Source organism: Ostrinia nubilalis, chromosome 6, assembly GCF_963855985.1.
Source record: "Ostrinia nubilalis chromosome 6, ilOstNubi1.1, whole genome shotgun sequence".
Lineage (NCBI taxonomy): Eukaryota > Metazoa > Arthropoda > Insecta > Lepidoptera > Crambidae > Ostrinia > Ostrinia nubilalis.
In genome coordinates, this window is record NC_087093.1 from 8,510,093 (window position 1) to 8,533,666 (window position 23,574).

General features: G+C 33.2%; 2 protein-coding genes across 3 annotated transcripts; both read right to left on the reverse strand.

Annotated features, from left to right (window-relative positions):
- Positions 1-1,226: 1,226 nt before the first annotated feature.
- LOC135072532 (tetraspanin-13) lies at positions 1,227-12,417 on the reverse strand. 2 transcript variants are annotated; one of them, XM_063966474.1, is made up of 6 exons: positions 11,996-12,412; positions 11,726-11,896; positions 11,079-11,177; positions 10,873-10,992; positions 10,659-10,790; positions 1,227-4,133 (listed from the first exon to the last, which is right to left on the reverse strand). In XM_063966474.1, the coding sequence occupies exons 1-6, from the start codon at positions 12,053-12,055 to the stop codon at positions 4,035-4,037; spliced, it is 681 nt and encodes a 226-aa protein (XP_063822544.1). In that variant the 5' UTR covers positions 12,056-12,412; the 3' UTR covers positions 1,227-4,034. The 2 variants fall into 2 exon arrangements, with proteins under 2 accessions (XP_063822544.1, XP_063822545.1); XM_063966475.1 differs by lacking the exon at positions 1,227-4,133 and adding an exon at positions 4,957-6,324 and having other exon boundaries at positions 11,996-12,417.
- Positions 12,418-15,822: 3,405 nt separating this feature from the next.
- Positions 15,823-17,548, reverse strand: LOC135072542 (transmembrane protein 177). The gene is made up of 4 exons (XM_063966495.1): positions 17,256-17,548; positions 16,998-17,134; positions 16,585-16,676; positions 15,823-16,493 (listed from the first exon to the last, which is right to left on the reverse strand). The coding sequence occupies exons 1-4, from the start codon at positions 17,411-17,413 to the stop codon at positions 15,924-15,926; spliced, it is 957 nt and encodes a 318-aa protein (XP_063822565.1). The 5' UTR covers positions 17,414-17,548; the 3' UTR covers positions 15,823-15,923.
- Between the last annotated feature and the right edge of the window lie 6,026 nt (positions 17,549-23,574).

Here is a 23,574-nt window from a genome sequence, read left to right on the forward strand (position 1 = left end):
ATTAGTCAACATTTCTAATTTTTGTACTTGTTTTAATTTTATTAAGTCAGTGCATCTTATTTTTTCCGATGCACACATTCCCACACTTGTAATCCACTATTATGCTTTCTTTTTAAAGTGTAATATTGATGGCCTGCAAGCAAAAGAACTTTCCCACCTTTCCTATTTATGTAAACTTTTTCAATTTGTCGTGAACTAGATCATGCAATTTCAAACATTATTATATAATAAGTGCTAAATAGTAACATTACCGACACAATAATTTCTGATAACATGAACATTGTGGGTACTTGGAAAATTAAAAATGACAAAACCGTTCCGATTAACGCACACTTCCTAGGGGCGTCAGTATAAATTAAGGATTGTTTTAAACTATAATAAAAATGCTTTAAAAATGTATGTATTATAATTATTAGTATAAGATTTACTTAGAATGTTTGTATTCATGAACACAAATATAATAGTGGGGGACAACGGAACTCTTTTGGTTTCGTTGTCCACCACTGAGGGACAGAGCAACTCATTTCTTCTCAGTGTCCACCAGTAGGGCCCAACGGGAAGATTTCAGTAGCGCTGTCCCCCACTGGTGGACATTGCAACTTTTTTTCTCGATGTCCACCAGTGGTGGACAAATAGTGGGGGACATCGGGAATAAACGATGCTGGCGACCATCTAACTAGTGGATTTTATTCCCATTCATACTTATGATTAGTACCTATGCTCATGGCATGAGATTACATATTGTAGCATCAGGCATCTCTCAAATTGCTATACAAAAACAATACATAGGTAATAATTATATATCATTCTAATTATATAATATGTATGTATACGTACAGAAGGTACTGCAAGAAATAATAATATGTAATTTGACCATTTTTTAATTAAAAGGCTACCTACGTATTTTATAAAATGTTCTGTTGGTTAATACTAAACTAACTACGTAATTACGGGTAGTTCTTTAGCACAGTGACTGTAGCCACCTAACACTACCCACTAATCACTCCCAAGTCTACAAAAGTTTGAAGACGATTTCATAGCATAGTAGGAATTGAAGTCACTATACAACAATAAGACACTATCATGCGTATGTAGGTTAGAGTTACACTGTGGAATGACGATTTTCCCTCTATTAATTCGTATCACGATCCAATTACAAAGTCTGCTCCTCCGACGTCTAGGGTGCGACAGTAGAATTATACTTGTAAATTAACAACACAAAAGGATCATGCTTTCACACTTTAATTTCAATAAACATATGGTTATCAGTACATTTAAGATGATGATGTAGAATTCCTTTATGTTACAGATAATGCTACAAATACTACATGTCAATTAATGAATACAATTTAAGCAGTAAAATATATAACTGGTTCAAGAACTTAACTGACATATTTATGGTAGTGTACTTAGTTACGATGAAGTAAAAACGATAAAAATCTTAAACCTAATAAATATCCTGTAACACAAACATAAGTTTGCAATAAAATATGTAGAAATGTATAATTCTTACCAAAATAAAGAAGAACGGTCATCTGTGACCCAGACCCGACAGAAACGAGACATACCTCAGTTTTTTTGTCATGTCTTGATTAGTTAAATTATATATTTTTTATATTCGAAATCTATGTATAACACCAAATTATTACCCTTTGTTTTTGTTCAGGCGTCATACAAAAACTAATACAAAATGCACATTCATGACCAAAATTGGTAAATGTATGTACCTAAATAGCTGCTATGGAATGTATCTAGGTGACTTGGAGATACAGCCGGATTATACAGGGTGGAAACGAGAAGTTACAAAATCCAAAAATTCAATGTTACTAGCTTCCATAATCTGTAACCTATTATTGGTGCCGTTTGAAAAAGCTCGTGAAGCACTTTCAGAATCAGTAACTAGTTTTTCGATATCTTGTATAGTTTAGAAATAATCGAGTGAGATCACTTATCGTTCCATATGTATAACCACCCTGTATAATCCGACTGTATCTCCAGGTCACCTAGATACATTCCATAGCAGCTGTAATAGACATTTAGGTACATACATTTACCAATTTTGGTGATAAATAGGCATTTTGTATTAGTTTTTGTATAACGCCTGAACAAAAAACAAAGGGTAATATTTTGGTGTTATACATAGATTTCGAATATAAAAAATATATAATTTAACTAATTAAGACATGACAAAAAAACTGAGGTATGTCTCGTTTCTGTCGGGTCTGGGTTTTTTTTGTATGGGGCGTGACCGTTCTTCTTTCTAATAAAGAGTAAAGTACCACTATTCTACATAGTTTCCTATAACTAAACTGGATTTGATACAATTAAAGTAGAGGCATTAAAGCTGGAAGGGCACACACGGGGTATCTTGACGAGAAAAGTTCTTAGAATCTATTCCATAATTATGAGGAGCGCTAAACATTTAAATTCAAAGGTATTATTAACTACCATATTTTTTTGGCTAATTCATGGAAATACTGCTTAAAAACTGTCATCAACCCACTGTCCATAAGCACGTGGAACTTGAGTAAGATAAAATACAACCTGTTTGGATGACCAATTAGTCAATTTAATCGAGTATCAAGAGTTTTGGCTAAGCTAACATTCAATTCAAGTAAATGTAGTTATAGTTCGATTTACATAGTGGATAACTAACATACGTATAATTGTAGTAAGAAGCAAACCTACGAAGAAGAAATTATTTACTTAATTTTAAATACAATAAGTCTCAAAATTTATTTTCCATAATTTAACATGACAAGTATAATTTACAAAATGGCAATATCACCACACCATTCAACATAAGAGATTGCGGACTACGAATGTAGCTGTACACAGGACTAAAATTCATTTTTTAAAGGTAAGATGGTGCAACCCAGGTTAAGTAATTTGTATCTTTTTAAGCATTCAAATAATAGTCAAGAGTCTACGACAAATTGTCATTCGTCAAATCCCATTCTCTTCTTCTGTCGAACTGTACCAGTAAGAAAATATATAAATGTATTCCAAAAGTCACTTTCAGAGACAAATTAATATAAAGCTGGCTTATAAAAGGTATGATCTTAAAATTGCTCGAGCTTTTTTGTGACTGTTCGATTGGCCTAGAAGTAGAGGACAGACGATTAATTTATTAAGCAATGCATGCAAGAAAAAAAGTTAAAATCCTAGCTGATTAATTCTAACAATATAACTATTGACTAGTAGGTGAACAAACGCATGAACAAATCCACGAGATCTCTATTTATTCATTTGTTAAATATATCCTCGTAGTTCTATGTGACTTACTTCCAAGGTTCATAAAACATAAATAGTTAAAAAACTAATTCAAGCCTCTGTATATAAAACAAGATTCAAGGAATGTTCCTACTAATAAAATCATAAGTCATAACCTCTTGTCTTTGTCAATTTCCTACTTAAAGTAAACATTATTTTCTAAAATAAAAACCAAAGAACTGATTAATAAATAAGATAGGATTCTTTCCTACCATACGTAATTTCTTTAATTAAAATTAAATTTAATTTAAACCATTTAGATAATTTGTAAACCAAATGAAAGAGTGTTACTACTTCTTAGTAAAATTGATAAATTCATTATTTTTTTCAAGAAAGGATATCTACAGTTACAGTGCTATCCTTATAAATATATCAACGACCATATGCTATGTTCTCAAGTACATTAATATAAAAGAATAATATTAAATAGTTATAGATGATAGAGAAAATTGTTTACAAAATAGTTTCATCTACATACTTACAAACTTTCAATGTTTCCCTCAACTGAAAAATTAATTTTAGGAATATGGCTGAAAATACACAAGCTGTACTACGCGTAAAATCTAGCTATACACCCCCTATCAACAGTTCAAGTTCAACAGATCTATCTTATTTACTAGTCAGTTTATCTTTGAAACGTTATTATCTACACAGGAGACCACACTGATACGCATATCTTTTGTTTGATATATCATTACAGATACCGCATTGAGGTAAACATTTGAGACTTATCATGAGACAGTCTCGGAAATTAATGATACTTAATAAAGGTAGTTTTTCCTAGGGAAGATGGCGTGAGGCTCCTTGTAGTTAGGGTCGGGCTGGTTGCGGTAGCGGCGGGCGAGCCAAACAGCAAATAACTGAAATTAACACCAAGTCACATTAAGTACTTCAGAAAAACAGCTTTTTACAACTTGATATTCATTATTAAACCATACACATTTACATGCAAATGCAATCATTTCAATTATTAGGATTTAATAGGTTTTGTCATACGATAGGATACGGTAATGCGGTTTGCCGATGCACGGTTAAGTATACAAAGTGTAATTATAATAATAGATAGGTTGAACGCATGAACGCCCCAACAGAAGTTTATAAGTAATAATTAAAGCTTGATAAATTATATGTTATAACCAATCATGCATTTATTGTGTTCGGTTAGTAACTCTACGACTTCTGACTACGTAAGCGCTTTCTTGCTATCGCTATTCGGCGTGAATTGCGCAGCTCGAACTATTGATATAATTTAGACCGAGCGTTATATTAGAAAAAAACATCAATTTAATCTATCCTACCTCCCAATTCTGAACAAATAAGTTTCAGATTTGGAATTAATTCAATTACACTTTGTATAACTCCTAGATTGCTAGCCGTGCACATAAATAATGGATTGATTTAACAGCCCGAAAATTGTAAATCTTTTTTAGCTACGTTCTAGAGTTCCTCTTGTAGTTAAGGGTTAGCAGAACTCTTGAACTCATTAAACATGTCTCTACCTATAATGTTTATCAATTATTTGATAAATCAGGCTAGACAGTGAAAACTGATAATTAAATTAAGTTTTTTTTACCACTTTTTCTCTCAATCCATTATTTAAGTACACTGCGTTATATTTTCATTAATTTTAACGTTCAAGCGCAAAACATGCTAGTTCATATTGGCAAAATTATATGCATACATTCATATCATGCTTCTTAAAAATAACAATATAAACCAACGCTATTTGTCAGCATATCATAAAAATACTCTCAATCGTTATACTTATCATGACTGCCGAAAAATAAGAATAAATGAATTGCGCAAATAAATTGTTTATGTAGATAACGAGTCGCAAGAACGTCTTCAAGGTGAAGTGGTTCGGTTAATTTTTAAGCATGGGCGTCATATTATAAGCTATACGACACCCGCCGTCTCTATTATCCATACTATTATCCAACCATTTTGTAAGCGAAAAAAATCTGCATTTAATCGCCCCATTGTGCACCTGGCCGAAACATTTTGTACTCCATGAGGCCCTTAATCCTTATACGGAACTGGGTAGGGGCTGGAGTTTTTAATATTGCATACTTATGCATCAACAATATTGGTGGATAATGGTAACAATAATGAGAGGGAACAGTAATCCGTTTAATATAAAATATAAATCCGCTCTTGAATTTAGTAATTCGTACATTATGCTTTGACTAAAAACTTTTTATTTTAAAACTCGTCATATCCGAAAGTATACATACTGACTGATGTGATAATATTATGGCAAAACCTGAAGGTAGACTTATTTAATACGAAGATAACTCATTCACATAGATTATGTATACTACAAACATCATCAAAATATCAACATAGTTTTTACAGGGTGGGTAAATAAGAATCTAATCTGCCGGGATATCTATCAGACACATTACAACACAATTACTGGTTAGGAACATTCGGTACGTTTTAATTCTAACATCAAAGCACACATATGCGACAACAGGCGGCAAAGAACTTTGTTACGCTGTATCTAGTTGCGTGCAAAAGCGCTGCTCAACGGCAACATCAATGCGTGTGGTCTTCGTCTGGTTTTCGCAAGACGTGGAAGGCGTTTTACAAATGTACGGTTACTGATTGAAACTGGCATAAATTCTGACATTTCTTCGTTAAAAATGATTCACGATATAACGATAAATCTTACTTTCTCATATAAGTCAGCATTAATTATCACTATCACGTCATTAACTTTGCTTAGTATTTGATTTAATTATGATTTACTTTTTTTTTTTCATTTTTGCGCAAATATCAAATCAATCGGGCGGGCAATGACACAGTTAACATTTTATAGCGTTTTTACGCACGGATGTTCTTAGATCTAATAGTATTAGTACGACAAATTTTCAACGCTTACGACGACCAGAGTCAGACCAAAGCAAATGACATGCGCGAAACACCAATCCACCTCAAGTAACATAATGCTGTGAGTCCATAAAGTCCGTCAATTCACAGAAATGCACTGGGGTTAGCTCGCGGATCCTTTTGGTTACGATATCTTACGGTCAACCAAACACCGAGAAACTGCAAAGTAATCAACCATCTGTTAGTCAAAGCAAACCCAAAAATATTAATGGTTAGCACAAAATGATGAGTCCCTATTTTATATACAAAGAATGTTCAATGTGAAGACATACATTTTACAAGTGTTTAAATAATTAATATAATCTAGGTAAGGTAATGTAACAATAAATATTATTATACAATACTTTTACAAGGTAACTTTCCAATTCTTCGTTTTATGGTCATTGAGTTTTAAGACTAAGCACTACACGTAGTAAAATGGAAAAAGAAGTTAATATAAAGTAACTACTTTTAACGAGTTCAGTGGCATCATGCTACTAGAAAAAGTGGCAAAAACAACGCCATTGATAGGTACGTGAAATGTTACGAATTACGATCGATTTCAGTTTAGTAAGTTCAATAATGGTTTTAGTATTTTGTTTTGAACTAATTTCAGACTGTATTTGACACTTGAAGATATATTTCATGATCGTTTTATACTTAAAAATGTGTCACATGATGTCATTGTTTAAACTTACTTAAAAATACAAAAAAAAATATTATTTTAATAAAAATTGCTAAAATATATCTCTTTGATACAAACAACGTATTACTAATTAATTACCTAACTAATTTCCAGGGATCTAACTGGCAGGTTTAACTTTTACTACTTCTCCTCTTTCTCCTTTATAAATATTTTTAAATATTATCGTCACAGTAACCCCTGGGCTACATACATCGTGATTACCCGAAAATTCGCGCAATTGAAATGTGTGAAGCCAAGTATTCACGTAGGTAGAGAACAGACATCATCTTAAGTGCTAAAGTGCCCAGGTTTTTTAATACTTTGACGTGGCGATCTACGAATGTAGTGTTACGATTGTGCGTTATAATGGAAAATAGTTATAAGTTTGATTACTGTAAGAAATTTGAAAAAACGTGTTGGTAATGGGTCAAATTCTTTTCAACACACTTGCTCATGGAGTGAAATTTTCAAGGTAAGTACTGCAGTTTTAAATTTTAATCCATAACAATGATTTTATTTTGTATGCCATTAAACTGCGACAAATTAAAATATGATACACAAAAAACAGTTTTAAATGTTACTCTGTTTCTGTGTCAGAGTAATCTTATATCCTCGTAGCGCCCACGGATTTTTTGGATCCTCTTTAACTACGACCCGACCGTCCTTCTTATAGGACTTATAGTTATAGTCCTATCAGCCCAAGATTTTGAGTTGAAATTCGTATGTGTTAGAGTTACCGGTTTGAAGTGAAACTTTCAGGGTATAATTATGATTATATTAGCATGTGTTTTTAAATTCAATTATTTGTCTACCTTTTGTTCTTTACAAAGGCCATCGGGCCACAAATTCTAGATTAAAAGGAAGTATTAAGTGATGTAAAATTAAATAATACAAAAAAATAGTAGTGTAAAGAGTATTAAATTAATAATAATAATAAATATAATAAATATTTTTGAACAATTTCACACATAACGCTATCTAGCCCCATAGTAAGCAATTAATATGCTTGTGTTATGGGTGCTCGCTTAACGGATATACTACATTATATACGTTTTAAATACATACATATTATACTAGTAACACCCAGACCCATCACAGAAATTAAAATTCATCATTTCAATTTCTGCCCGGCTGGGAATCGAACCCGGGACCTCTCGGCATAGTAGTCCCTTTTAGAACTACTACACCAAACGGCCGACAAATAATTAATTAATTAAATTAATTATTAGTGAAAGATAAGTTGCATTTTTATATTAGTAATATTCCATAAACCAATATAACACAAAGCCACAAACTAAAAATATTATGATATTTTTAGTACTAGCTTCGACCCAACCGCCTTCACAAAGTACATATTATTTCAAACCAAGATTTCGCAGAATTTCTGCCCTAAAAATGCAAAGTAATTATTAGAGATGGGCCGACTAGTCGCCGACTAGTCGGGAAAGCAGACTATTCGGCATCATTTGTAGTCGGCCGACTAGTGACGACTATTCGGCAAAATATGCCGATTATAATCGGCGCATTACAAAATTTAATATGTGAATGAAATAAAACTCATAATCACCAAGATGATTATGAGGTAGACCAAGGGCGTCCATCTAAACAACTTTTGACTGCAAAAAATCAGTAAAAAGTGGTTTCACCTGATTAAAAATTTTGGCAATCAGTCTAAATTCATACAAAGTTAGGATTAGTTAAAATTACCAGGAAATCATCAAAAATGTTTAAAGTTTATGTAATTTGTCCATATAAAAATTATGTCACTTTTTGTTTTTCGGGGAAAAAATGCATGGAATTGTACACCTATCTTTCGGTTTCGGGGAAGTGGTAGATTATGTGGGGTTCCTCTCATCGGAAGGATGAGGAATACCCACAAATAACCCCTGAGATCGCCTTAGTGTGAAGAACTATGGAAATCCAGACAAAGCCATCAACTATCACAGTCCGTCCCGGCAATTGTCCACCTGTATGGCGGGCCCTGCCTATTCGACAGTGGTCCGTGTTATGCAGGTGGGGTTACCCCCACATCCCCAGCTCGCTGACCATCACCGTGGAGGGTGGAGAGGAATCAATGGGCCTAGAATGCGTTCCGTGATAAGCGCAATTTTGCCTATACTAAGTAAGAATAATATCACGGCGCGCATCCTAGCCCAGCAGGAGGCGATCATATTGTCACCTCCGCCGTTGAAAATTATGACATCTACCTCAAGCTCAAGACCGAACGAGATGGAGGACTGTTGTGGACGCCCTCTGCCCCATCTAGGGGACATCCCAACTTCCCAACTATATATATATCCCAACTAGTAATATTATAAATGCGAAAGTAAACTCTGTCTGTCTGTCTGTCTGTTACGCTTTCCCGCTTAAACCTCGCAACCGATTTTGATGAAATTTGGCATAGAGATAGTTTGAGTCCCGGGAAAGAACATAGGATAGTTTTTATCCCGGTTTTTGAAACAGGGACGCGCGCGATAAAGTTTTTCTGTGACAGATAAAATTCCACGCGGGCGAAGCCGCGGGCGGAAAGCTAGTAGGACCATAAGTCAAGTAAGTCACCTTAGGTACTGCTAGGTGATTGTAATGTTGCTTTTTATTTTTTCTCATATTAAAGAAATATCATTTCACAAGAAGTTAATATTCATCTCTTTAGGAATCTAGATACTCTTTCTTTGAGAAAATCTAGATATTATTCTTCGAAAAATGTAGGTATTAGAATGATCGGCATTGCCGATTAGTCGGCCGACTAATCGGCAATTTGAAAACCGATTAGTCGGCTAGTCGGTTAGTCGGCAAATACCATAGTCGGCCCATCACTAGTAATTATCTCTATTTAAGTAATACCTATTCGTTAGCAACTTTTTGCATAAAAACATACTCGACAACCACGGATTATCACAAAAAAATGCGATTTACTAACTACGTGTTAGTGAGCCGTCCATACCGCCGGCCATTTTTCAAAAAATCCCATCTGTCAATTGTGACAGCCAATGGTAGCATACCGGAAACTGTTCCCTAATATTTCGTTCAGAAATCGAATTAAATTATTTATTTAAGCCGCGAAATTTCAAAAATCTAGACAAAGTTTAATAATATGGCCTTCTGAAAGGCGCATGGGCGGTAATTGAAAGTTAGTTGAAAAAAGTTCTGGGCTGTAGTCGCCATGTTTATTTTGGGTTATCAAAAGGCGCGTGGGCGCTACGAGGATATTGATGCCCTTGCCACATTTTTTTTATGATTCAATTAGCTGTCAATATTTTTTCCCTGCATGTGTGTTGAAAGAAGATCATATGGAATGGCTATGCATTGGTAATTACACTCCCGAATTCGTAACTCTTTTGCTTTCGAATAAATTGAACCACGCGTGTAATATAATAACTAAGTTAGCAAACTTTTATTATAAAAATATTACTTCATGCATTTAATTAAAGTGCATGTTGCATTAATTACCTATTTAAACAAGATATTATTACCTAGTACCTACTTTCAAGTCACATTATTTTAAAAAAATTGGTATGTTTCTTATAAAATGCCTGGACAACTCAGACTCAAATAAATTAGCATAGAAAAAAGTCTTATACATATAAAGAGGGCAAAGAAAATGAATTGAAACCAGTTTTTTATAATGTATGAAAATAGAAATGATACTTTTAATAATAATAACAATGAATTTATTATGTCTCATATACTTATTTAAAGTGAATTTCCCATTTCAACAAAAACTTCCTACAGCTTTCTTTAATTTCAATCCTTTTCTTTATCACCCTAACTAGTTTATCATTTAAAATTTCAAAAGATCAAAACTAAATAAAGTAATTGTTCAACAAACCTCAGTGAAACTGAAGAATAAACCAATTCCACCACATAGCTTGAAGGCATAATCAATTGTTTCTTTCAACTTCTTCATACAGGGCTTGCACCAGCAATCAGGAGTTACCATTTCATTATGGCAGCAGGTCCTCTGAAAAAATAGTTAACACTCAGGAGAACTACTAAATACTAATTACTATTATGGCTTTAATTTGTGATATGAATCAACTTACATCAAGAAGGTCACAAATTGGAAAATCTACAGTTGCATTGCGTTCCCTTGTCTTAAAACCACAGCACTGAAATCTTTCTTGAACCTGCTCCTTGACATCCAAACCCACTTTATTCCAACCCTGCAAAATGATTATTGTAATATTTCAACAGTTATTAAATATAATGTTAAGACTCCAGATTAAATATTCAAAATATTGATTGTTACCTGTTCAGCCAGTAACTCCTGCTGTTCAGAATTGACTGCAAGGCAAGCACATGCCACTGAAAACTGTACCAGGAACAAGAGAAACAGAATCACCATGTACTGAGTAAATGTTAAGGAAAACATAAAATTACAAAATATTTTTATCTAACTAACAATTTAACAATTATAACAATTATCAAAATCATTTTTTAGAGAGGGATGACTCATAACTTTAGAGCTAAATCTGAGGTGGAGTTGTGTAAAGCAATCGTTATCATTTGACAGTTCATAATGTACAATTATTCTGTCAAATGCTTTGTTTAACTGACTTTATCGTACGATATGAACTGTCAAATGATTACGATTGCTTTACACAATTCCACCTATGATTTGCTCCAGATGATGTCATATAATAATTAATATTGTCATCCTACAATACAAGACAAAATGAGAATATACATAAGCAATGAAAATATGAATAGGTAGGTACAGCCTACCAAACCGAAAGTAGAATGGAGAAAAAATAGAGATTTGGAAAAGACCCGTCTAATACAATAAATAGTGTCATAGATTTCTACTAAAATCTAAGGCTATTAAAATTTCACAAACATTTTCACATGATGTAGCAAATTATCTTCACAGACAAGACCAATTTTCAAAAAGGATACAAAGAACAGCATAACTTGATGATGCTTTACTGCCCCAGCCAAGCCGAGTATGGATATTAATATCAGGAAGACTCCACATGCCAGTATACCTCCCACTATTGGCAAATTGGGAACCACTAGTGAAGAAGCTTGCCCATACACTGCTACTGTTATAAGAATTGATGCAACCACCTAAAAATCATTATAAAATTAGTTCTTTGCATATTTTAAACAATAAATTGCTGTTTAGGGTTGATGGTCCACTTCAGTCATTGTGCAGATGACACTTACCACATACAATACATTTAACGCAATGAGTGCGTTTTTGCTGCAAGTAAATCCTCCACACATGTTGGCAACAAAGTAATACTTGGTTGACTGAAATGTATTTTTACATAAAATGATTAAAAACGACAAATTGCACAGAAGACAAAAGGATCACACTTTCATTGTCGCAGATTGCGTTAATAGCACTTCACGAAATAATGTTAGTATCAATATAAATTATGTTATAGCACTGGAATCCGTTTGTGAATTTGCAAATTATTTTAGATCGTCTTCACTGCATATTATTAAAGCGTCACACGATTTCTGTGAAATAAAATTAATTCTCAGAGATTTTAATCAAATCAATCAAATTTGACAATTGACATTTGATTTGGTTCACAGATTTAATATGAATGGAGCGTTTTAGTAGTCCAAAGATAATATAATATTGAATATTCATTCAATCTGTCAGTTTGCGCCGCGGCGACGCGCGCGACGCACAGTAGTTTGATTTTAAAAATAGGTGGACATACGATCGAAAGTCATAATTTCACCGAAACAAAAATTGTTTTGGATAGCATTTTGAATGCTGATCAACATTTGTCATTATGCATTTTTCGTTAAAACGAGCCTTTCATGCTTAAAAAAAATATGACAAGAAAATTTGTATGGAGAAAAATCTTTTTTATTTTTTTTCTGGCTACTGTTGCAAACTGTAGCGGTCAAACCTTATGTAGTCGTAAGTACCTATGGTGCCTAACATTACGACATAAATACTTTTTGCGGGCACGCGCGGCAAAGCGAGTAATGGACATGCAAAATTTTAAATATTTTTATTTATTCATTATTGATTTTAATGCACTTAAAGTAATTATTAATAGATAAATATACTTAGTCTAACTTACTACAGCCCCCTATTACCTCATTTCACGCTAAAACCTTTCAAACTAGAAGCTAAGTTTGTAGGTACTAGGTAGTCTAAGTTGTTTTTATTGTCATTATAATATTCACAACTACTGTTCTACTGGTTATCGTGTAAGATAGATTAGGTAGATATCAACCCTTTACCTAGGTATATACCTACTTCTTGGCACTTATAATACCGACATACATGATTAAAAAAAGTCTTCAAGCAAGAACCCTTGACTTCAATAGTTATGAAAGATTTTTTAACTTTCTAGAGTAGTCCTGAATAGATCCTTAAATCATTTTGACTATCATAATCGATTACAGTAGGTAGCGGGATAGTTTCAATTTTGATCAGGGTTCGAAAATATCCGATATTTATTATAAATATCAAAATATCGGATATTTATGATATATATCCGATATATATCAACTTTGATATATATCAATTTTGTATGAAAGCCATACTATTATTTTATTGTATTATTCATGAATACTATTGCATAAGTGTTACATAAACATGTTTTTAATGTTTTTAAAACTTAAAATCAGACAAATAAAGCAAAAACATAAAATTTCTTTTAAATACGGCAAAATCAACTAAAAAAATAAAAATCTTATGTCAAAAAGTACAAATACAGTAACAAATTTTAAAAGTTGATATATATCATAAAAACCGGCTTGATATATATCGGATATATATCCGATATATATCAAGATATATATCCCTTGATATATATCCTCGAACCCTGATTTTGATAGAACTGTAATTTCCAGTTCTTCTGTTGAATAGTCTTGTACTTTCGCAAAAATATTCTTTTTTTTGGCTCCTTTAAAGAGGTGTAAGTTTCTTTCCCTTCGTCTAAAAAGATAATGTACATAACACCTTTATAAGTAGCCTCAAACATAAAGCATAAAGCATACCTTTACCCAATCATCGAACTGAGAAAAATCTGAAATCCGACATTTATCACCTTCTTCCATTCATGTCTTCAATTATTATCTTCGTTCGAAAAACAAATCAAAAAAAGATATTTTAGCCTATTCACTTATCTTGATCAGAGTGTTTAAAATAATCAAAGTCACTCACATACTTACTTTTTCCGAAAGAATCCAATAGGCAGGTTTGCAGTACACCAAAATGTTATCACATTATCTGCACCATGTATCAGCAGTTTTTGTGTACGTTAGCTGGCATATAAAACTATAGGTAGAGGTGTACATAATGGATCTGCAATAATGTGTGGCAATAGGGCTCGGAAACGTAGCCTCTTAATATAGGCCTTATAAATAAGCTCAAAATTGCACAACGTGCTATGGAGAGGGCTATGCTCGGTGTTTCTTTTAAAGATCGAATCAGAAATGAGGAGGAGATCCGTAAACGAACCAAAGTCGTTGACATAGCCCAACGGATTAGCAAGCTAAAGTGACAATGGGCAGGGCACATAGTACGCAGAACTAATGGCCGATGGGGCAGCAAGGTTCTGGAGTGGAGGCCACGTACCGGAAAGCGCAGCGTAGGACGTCCACCCACAAAGTGGACCGACGACCTCATAAAGGTAGCAGGAAGGCGCTGGATGCAGGGCAACACCAAGCGGCCATTGTGGAAATCATTGGGGGAGGCCTATGTTCAGCAGTGGACGTTCTATGGTTGAAATGATGATGGATGATGAATAATGTGTAGAAGGGGGTTACGGATATTTCCATTTATGATGGAATTATTTGACTAACTGAATGGAGAGCCATAAAAATATTGTTTACTATATGGGTTGAAACCCTTACTGAACCCACTACCTACTGTAATCAATTATGACAGTCAAAATGATTTAAGGATCTATTCAGGACTACTCTAGAAAGTTAAAAAATCTTTCATAACCATTGAAATCAAGGATTCTTGCTTGAAGACTTTTTTTAATCATGTATGTCGGTATTATAAGTGCCAAGAAGTAGGTATATACCTAGGTAAAGGGTTGATATCTACCTAATCTATCTTACACGATAACCAGTAGACCAGTAGTGAATATTATAATGACAATAAAAATAACTTAGACTACCTAGTACCTACAAACTTAGCTTCTAGTTTGAAATGTTTTAGCGTGAAATGAGGTAATAGGGGGCTGTAGTAAGTTAGACTAAGTATATTTATCTATTAATAATTACTTTAAGTGCATTAAAATCAATAATGAATAAATAAAAATATTTAAAATTTTGCATGTCCATTACTCGCTTCGCCGCGCGTGCCCGCAAAAAGTATTTATGTAGTAATGTTAGGCACCATAGGTACTTACGACTACATAAGGTTTGACCGCTACAGTTTGCAACAGTAGCCAGAAAAAAAATAAAAAAGATTTTTCTCCATACAAATTTTCTTGTCATATTTTTTTTAAGCATGAAAGGCTCGTTTTAACGAAAAATGCATAATGACAAATGTTGATCAACATTCAAAATGCTATCCAAAACAATTTTTGTTTCGGTGAAATTATGACTTTCGATCGTATGTCCACCTATTTTTAAAATCAAACTACTGTGCGACGTGGTTTGGTGGTGGCTGTGGTTGGTGGTGGTTAGCGAGCGATCGATCGGCGAGCCATGCAGGCGCCGCTGCTGCCCCCTTAGACAAGTGGCACTTTTTGATCGAATCTGTCAAAACTTCATACAAAAAAGGGCTTTTCGACCATCTTTCGACTAGTTTTCGATTTTAAATTGCATTTTGTCTAGACAAGTTGCACTTTTTGAACGAATCGAAAATCAAATCGATCATAACCCTAAACAAAAAAAAGGCCTTTCGACCATTTTTCGACTGCTTTCCGAGTTGATAGGTGAGCTTCGTCCTTTAAACATTCTTGATGGTACAAACAAAAAAATATTGCAAAAATTATTATGTTCTTTGAGGTTGTGGGGTTCATAATTGTTCTTATCGTACCTATTATAAGTAAAACATTAATAAAACAAAAAAAAATTTATTAACAAAATAAGTTCTGTACATGCACTAATTAATGTCGCCTAGTTTACTTACAATGATTGAAATTAAAAAATCTAAATTAAATTATTCATTAATTTCTTCATTCTCTTTTTTAATTTCATTTAACTTCTCTACAAAATACTGTTTCCTATGAGAAAGAGCAATTCGAGGTTGCCTTATAGCGAAATTCTCATTACCTAACTTGCTATATTTAGCTTCACCATCTTTACCCATCAATTCTCTTAATGCTTGATTTCTTTGTAACATTTTTTCATAGAATATTACTCCACTTTCTACAAATTCAGGTCCTAACTCACACAATTTCTTATCAACTGAAGTTTCATAGTGAACTTCAGTCATATCTTTCATAAGAAAATAAGTGCCCATACTAAATAATCCTACTATTGAATACAAAGTCAACCTCATAGAAAGTGGAGCAATGTATAAATTTAATTTCGTATTTATGAATTGAGAAACATTATATGCCAGAAATAAACATGCAAATGGATAAGCAGATTCATATAAAAACTTGTTGTTCTGAGTCATCATAATCTCTCTACAAATTGCAAACTGCTGTACTTTTTCTGGCAATATCAGTGCATCTGCTAACTTTTTACCAGCTTCTGTAGTCCAGTCTACATTTTTTAGATTGACCTGAAACATATAGTATAATATTATAACTGTTAATCTACAATATATTTTATCCATTTTGTATAGATGATTCATAAAAGTATGATGTACTAACCTGAATGCTATCCTTTTCAATATCTTCAAGTGATTTATAACTAAAGTTGACTGGGATACCGATAGCAACTCCATATTTTGAATTTGTACTACCTAAATGGAAAAACTTCAGATAAAAAGTTGGAAAATACAATTTCAAAACACAATCAATCCTGATGTTAATATCTATTAAATAAAAAAGTAAAATACTTGCATAATGAGCACCTATCAAAATTCAAATGGACGTACATATTAACATGGTAAGGATCCAACCCACAACTTCACTCAAATTGTGTTGGATTTTTTTCATGGATATAATATGTCCAAATATAACCTAGTAACAGTAATAAATAGTAGAATTGTTGTATCTATTATATTTTAATACTATTCTAGTTGTTTATTACGACAGATGTGACTTATATAATTTTTACTTACCTGCATGAAACAAGTCATAACCAAAAACACTAAAAGGTGTTATGAGTTTTCTGTGTACTTCAGGCACCTTAAGTATATCCAAACAACTCTTGCAACGATCTTCAAGTTCTTCGGACAGATTTACTGGCTGACTATTCCTGTTAAAATACGTAAAAATTATTGTACACAAATTGAATAGCAAGTAGGTATAAATTAATGTATGCAAGTGATGACGAAAATGACGATTAATGAATTAGAAAGGACAAAAAACATACTTACTGATAATAGTGAACGAATTCTTTGTATTTATCAAGAAGCAACGTATGAGGAGTGAACTTCGCTGCTGTAAACGCAAAGCCAGTACCGGTAACCAAAGCAAAAGTAAACTTGCGCCCCGATTCGGTCAAAAACCAAGACACTGGTCTTTTAACACTCATGTTTTCGTTAAGATGTAAATATAATTACAAACAGAACGGCTGCAATCCTATCGTGATCCTAATCCTATCACCAATACACCAATACGAGAAAAATAGATGGATGGAATGGAAGTGGAAGTGCCGGAGACGGACTGCCTGTCAAAATCATATGTTATGTCATAACAATAGTAACGTCCCAACACTACAAACGATAAATCGATTACTTTATTAATTAATTTGTGCTAAATTCATTGGCGCTTCTTCTCCAGTTGCGCTCCGTTTTTCATTCCAGCTGAGGTGTACTATCGGTATCGCGGTAAAGTTCACGCGCAAACAAAGACGAAACAACGGATTTAACCACTTTCCTATAAAAGTTGTTCGTGAAGGCCAAAGAGCATAAAAGAGTAAGAGACGGCACTCCATAGATATTTTTTGAGCTCACGCACACATATGCATTTTAGAGAACGACCCGCAAATCTTTACCAACCGCACAAACTACAGGCGGAGCTACCAACATAATGCCTTATTTTCTGACAGTATTAGTGACGTTCGTAATAACTTATCGATTATCGATACTTTGCTAGGGTTGTAATTGCATATCGATATCTAGTATAGGAACCTTCAATATTTTAATGATTACTATTTTTATTTTATACTATGTGTAAGTAAAACGAAGTTTTGTAACGTAAATTATTTATTTCGAAATAAAATAGGTATATTACAATAAGTATTGAACATGACATAGCAGTTGTAGGCATGAGGAATTATTGAAAATTATAACAAAGTACAGAAATGATAATTTTGTAAACTTTTATTTTCACAACTTTTTCTAAGAAAAAATAGGATTTTTATTTATAAACATCTTTAATTTTCTTATCAGCTGATCGAACCTCAGCCCTAAGATTACTTTTCAATGCTTTGTTGCTGTGCTTTTTTACTTTTGTCAGCAAAATTGTTTTCACTTTTTATGAAGCTGTCATTAATGATTTTACAACTTTTTCTTAGAAAAAGGTAACTTAATATTTTAAACATCTTATCATAAATTTATTTATTATGTTGTTGACATTTAAACCAACTAAAATTACAATTTGTACTCAACATTAAGAAAATGAATTTTCCAACATTTTCCATATATATCTGGTCGGCAATATGGTCATGATAAAATTGTTTAGCTTCATTTACGGTGGTACATAATTGAATTGTTGGATAAACGAGACTTTTTTTATCATGCCACCATTCGCGAAGAGATATATATGCATACAAATCATTGTCAACAGGAGTTTTCACGCTCAAACACTCTTCACAAATTAAACAAGAACTGCCCCCCTAGACAAAACGCACTTTTTGATCGAATCGAAAATCGAATCCGTCAAATTCCATACAAAAAAGGGGCTTTTCGACCACTTTTCGACTGGTTTGCGATTAAAATGGCACTTTGTCTAGACCCACTGTTCTGTAATAGTTTGGCAGCTAAATACCCGCTTACATATACTACTGGTTGGTTTTCAAGGCTACACAAATTTTCAATGGGCTGTTCTAAGTTTTCAGGGTCCGGGATAGACAACACAGGATAAAATTCAGTGTCTGTGGAATCTTGAACATTAATTTTTATTTCTGTTGTTTTTAAATTAGTTTTTAAAATGTCTTTATATTCCAGCATATGTTTATTGTTGTCTGCTTCACAATTAGCACTTCTGCTATGAGGCACTTTCAGCCCAGTAACCATGCTTGTTTTAAGCGCTGCAGTAAAGTGCGTGATAGTGGGATTTCTATTGGTTACACTGTGTTGCCTAATGATTCCAAATAAGTTTTCCAGAGAGTCTTGGTTAAACTGTCTAAGGTTCATATATTTAAACCCTTCATTCTTTAACTTTTCCCAAATATCGTTTAAGGATTTGATAGATATTTGATATCCCTTTACGCATTTAACATTTTTTAGTATCGTGTTTTCTGCTGTTATAAATTTTATGGTTTTTAACTTATCAGTATAAAAGGTCCAAGACTCAATGTGATTACTTGATGTGGAAACATTTTCCCGGATCCCTTTCTTTACGTCATTTAAAGATGATGGACCATTTGTACAATCAAATAGTTTATCTAACTGTTCAATCACAAATGCTGTATCATTGCAATCAGAAACTTCTTTCCATGCCATCATTTTTAAAATAGCTGCCACGGTATTACTCAGAGCATGCGCAGCATACTTCACCCTCATCTTAGTTTTGAATGTTGGATTTACAATGGTACTATTCAGTTTTTTAATATTTAAAAAATTTCTGTTGTGTTCTTCTGCAACTACCTTCGCTATATTCCTTATTGTTTTTTTTGCATTTTGTAACTGTCGCCAAAGCCTCTTCTCTTTAATTGTAAATGTTGATGTAGTGTCTGTAATAAAAACATTTCCATTAGTAAAAAAAACAACATTAAAGCAAATTGAATTGAATATTGGTTAATTAATCAGCAATTTTACTTAGTTTTTTAAATTAGGTATGTTTTATCTTACCTTTCATTTCAATGTTTTTCTTAGGTCTTTTATAACTGTGGACTAATATTTCTGCCTGTGCATCTTGATGGCAAATGTTTTTATCATCTGAAATATTATAAATATGCAAATTAGTTTAAAATTTATTTTGTTGTTTTATGAAACATATTATTTCCAAATCAATCAATCATTATCAAGTTTTAAAAAAATGCAAAGACAGGATAATGATAGCTCTTCTCATAAAATATGAAGCGTGGGCCCACCTTCAATAACAATGACATAATATTAAATTAAAGGCATTTAGAGGTTTTAATGTTCTGCATTCTGGATGCGGTCTGCGGGTATGTCAAGACAATCTGTAAGTGGTCGTGATAAGGCAATCAGTCACGTGTGCTTTGCGTTCTTTGTTCGTATCCGCACGGTCAAATCGCATTAATATAAAATGTACAGAAACCTAGAATGTTGTACATATAAGTTCATTTTGACCTGACTGCAGACTGCAGAACGCATCCAGGGTGGCATTCTTTAGTTTGAGGGAAGGCATATTTTAGAAGGTAAATAATTAGTTTGTACACTTACCATGAGTAATGGGTTTATAGGTCATATGTTCTGGTGCATTGGAAGTAGAAGGAAGAGGTTCAAAAGTTGTTTTCGCAGAAATACCAGAATCTGGTATATCCACAGCTCCCAAACATGTTGAATTTAGTTGTTTGGTTGTAGTTGTAAGGGGAACTGAAAGCAGATAATGAAATGTGAATTGGGTAATAAAATGTCATGTTCTTACCCAACTTTAGGGTACAATCAGTCTAGTACATGTCTTGCTCACATTAAAAATTACTAGCTTATAAATATTATTAAACTAGCTGACCTGGCTAATTAATGTAGATTGCCTAAAATTTTTCAAATTGGTCCGGTACTTTTTTTGAAGAATTTGTATTACACAAATTACTAAAGTCCCTCTAACTCAACACACATTCTAAGCTAAATTGTGTTACGAGTGGGTTTACTACAATATTCAAGCTGTGGGGTTCTAACCCGCACTTTAGGCTATCTTGGCTCGAGTTACGGAGCCGATCAAATACAAACAAACAATTAAATATTTCCTTTTTATATTATTAGTATAATTTTAGATAAACATACCTCGTTCAACTGGATTTGACTTCTTTGGAATGCAATATGAATGATCATAAAGAACTGTAACAAAGTATAGATATAATTAATAATTGAAATTATATATTATTTATTGATAAGCATACAACACATGTTTGTGGTTACAAAGAAAGAACCTTGTTAAATTGCATTCGGTTGGTTTGTTTTGGAAACCAAAGAAAATTAATTAAGACATCTAAAGAAAAATTGATAGATAGTAAATTAAATTTAAAAAAAATAATTGAAGTCATCATCATACCTGTCTTGAGGTTTTCTTTATTGGAGTCTTTTACATGAAGAGGAAACTCTGTCAAAACTTCATCTGGCAAGATGGGATTGCTCAATTCCAGTGTTGGAATAGCTGAGTTCTTCAGCCGAGTTCCTTTGGCATTGAAGGATTCAGGAGTGAAGTGCCCACCACAAACAAACTTCAGTTGGTGTAACTTTTCAATAGGTACATATGCTAAGTCTTCTAAGCCAGCATTTTTAACCCACATTCGACAACTGAAATAAGAAATACCTATTAGAAAAGAAAAAGAATAACAAACTGAAATTTATTCATCAACTAATTTCTTTTAGTATTGTTATGCAATTCATTTGCAGAGTACGAAACAAAATACTGAAATTAAAAATTGGTTATGGTTATTTACTGTATGATTAAAAATATTAATCCCAGCCTTTAAGTTTACACAATCAGTAAAATTATCTTGTAATAAATGAGTGTTATTAGAAACTCACCGGTCAGAATCCAGAGGAAACCTACTCAAAAGTAAGGGTGATCCACCACGACTTCGCCTCTTATTACAAATAACGCACTTCTTGTTGTTTCTACTCTCCATTATCAGTAGAAGCCTAAAATGAAATAGGTATTAATTAAACAAAGCCTATAATTTCTCTCCAACCAGTGTCAATGCCCTGGTTCATGCATTTACCAGTTTTGAAAGTACATTTACATTTTCATCACATAGGGTTGTTTTTAATGAAAAATAGATTTGTAATAGATGTAATATTTCAAGTAAGTAGATAACATACCCATTAAACAGAAAAGTAAATAAGAGTTTAAACTTCTGTAGAAGTTGAAACACAGCTTATTTAAAAGAGTCTCTATCTCACAAAAAACATAACACTGAACAGCAAACTTTATCACGCCCGATACGGAGGAACTTAATCAACTCAACGTAAACGACAGAAAAGTTTATTTACAGTAATATTGCACCAAATCTGATAAAATAACTTCACACGAATCAATTCGCCGGTTAAAAACTCAAACTCAATTGACAGACATTTTTTTTCATTTGTCAAACTAACAATACTACCAACATAAGGACACTAACAATTATTTTTAGTATGGTGGTATTGATCCGCGGGTTCCCCTGCTATAGTGAAATCAATCCAAAATGCACTTTATTGCTTAAGGGATAAGGTTGTATATCAATTGCTACATATAGAGACTAGTTTTTGTATGAGAAGTGTCTACCCACTGGTGAAGGCATTTGACTCAAGTTTGTGAAAAAGTGGAAAAAGCAGTGTTGCCAGTCGGGTCTTGTCAGAAATTACCAGAAATATGAAAAAATGTAACCTTTTTGAATAAAAAGTAACCTTCATTCGGGGGGGGGGGGGGGAGCGATTGTTCATGGATGGAAAATGAATACAATTGATCATCGATCGTTTCCCTAAATTTAAAATTTTGACCATTCCATGAAGACCGAACAGAGACCGGTCGCGGTCGTATAAAAACGTTTCATGGATTTGCGTTTTATTATCGAAAAACATTCGCTAAACCTCATTTTTTTAACAAATAATAATCTAATTCATGTTTAAATGCAGTTTATGACATAATTTTTAAATTGACACTATTAATATTTTTTACTGATTAACCTGTAAAAGTTAATTCTACAATTTCTGAAAAATCACCTAAAAGTAACCTTTTCATTAGTGTAACCTAAAAGTAACCAATGCAGTTCATAAGTAACCTAAAAGGTTACAAAAGTAACCTTCTGGCAACACTGGGAAAAAGTAGCTTTCTTTCAGCTTTAACACAAAGAAGCAGTTGCGTTTTGAGTTCGTTTGAACTAGCTGTCAAAGCGATACCGACCGCGCGACGAATTTGTGAGTTTCGTTCGTCGTCTAGTCGCGTTGTAGTTGAAAATATGTTGAAAATATTTAGCGCAATCGGGGCACTGCGCACTGCTCGTATTCCATTCCGCTCACATACAAAAAGCAGAGACGTAATATTTAAAATAATCTTACTATTTCTATTTTCGATTCTACTTTTAGCTCATTCTTAACTCAATTTTCGATGGCTAGCTCACAGGAAAGTTATTTTGACTCAGTCGGACTCTAGTTTGTCTGTGTGCAGTCATCAAATGACCTCGGGGGCGTTTAGCGGAAAATAGCGCTAGCTAGCACTAGTAAGTAAAATAGATCCTTTTAGTGTAAAAAAAATATGGAATCGTCACTTTTGAAGTTTAGAAAAGGTGTCCTTTTTTTTAAGGTGTCCTATCCTAGCCACAGATATAGACCTAGCCTTCTAGCCAAAAACATGCTAAAG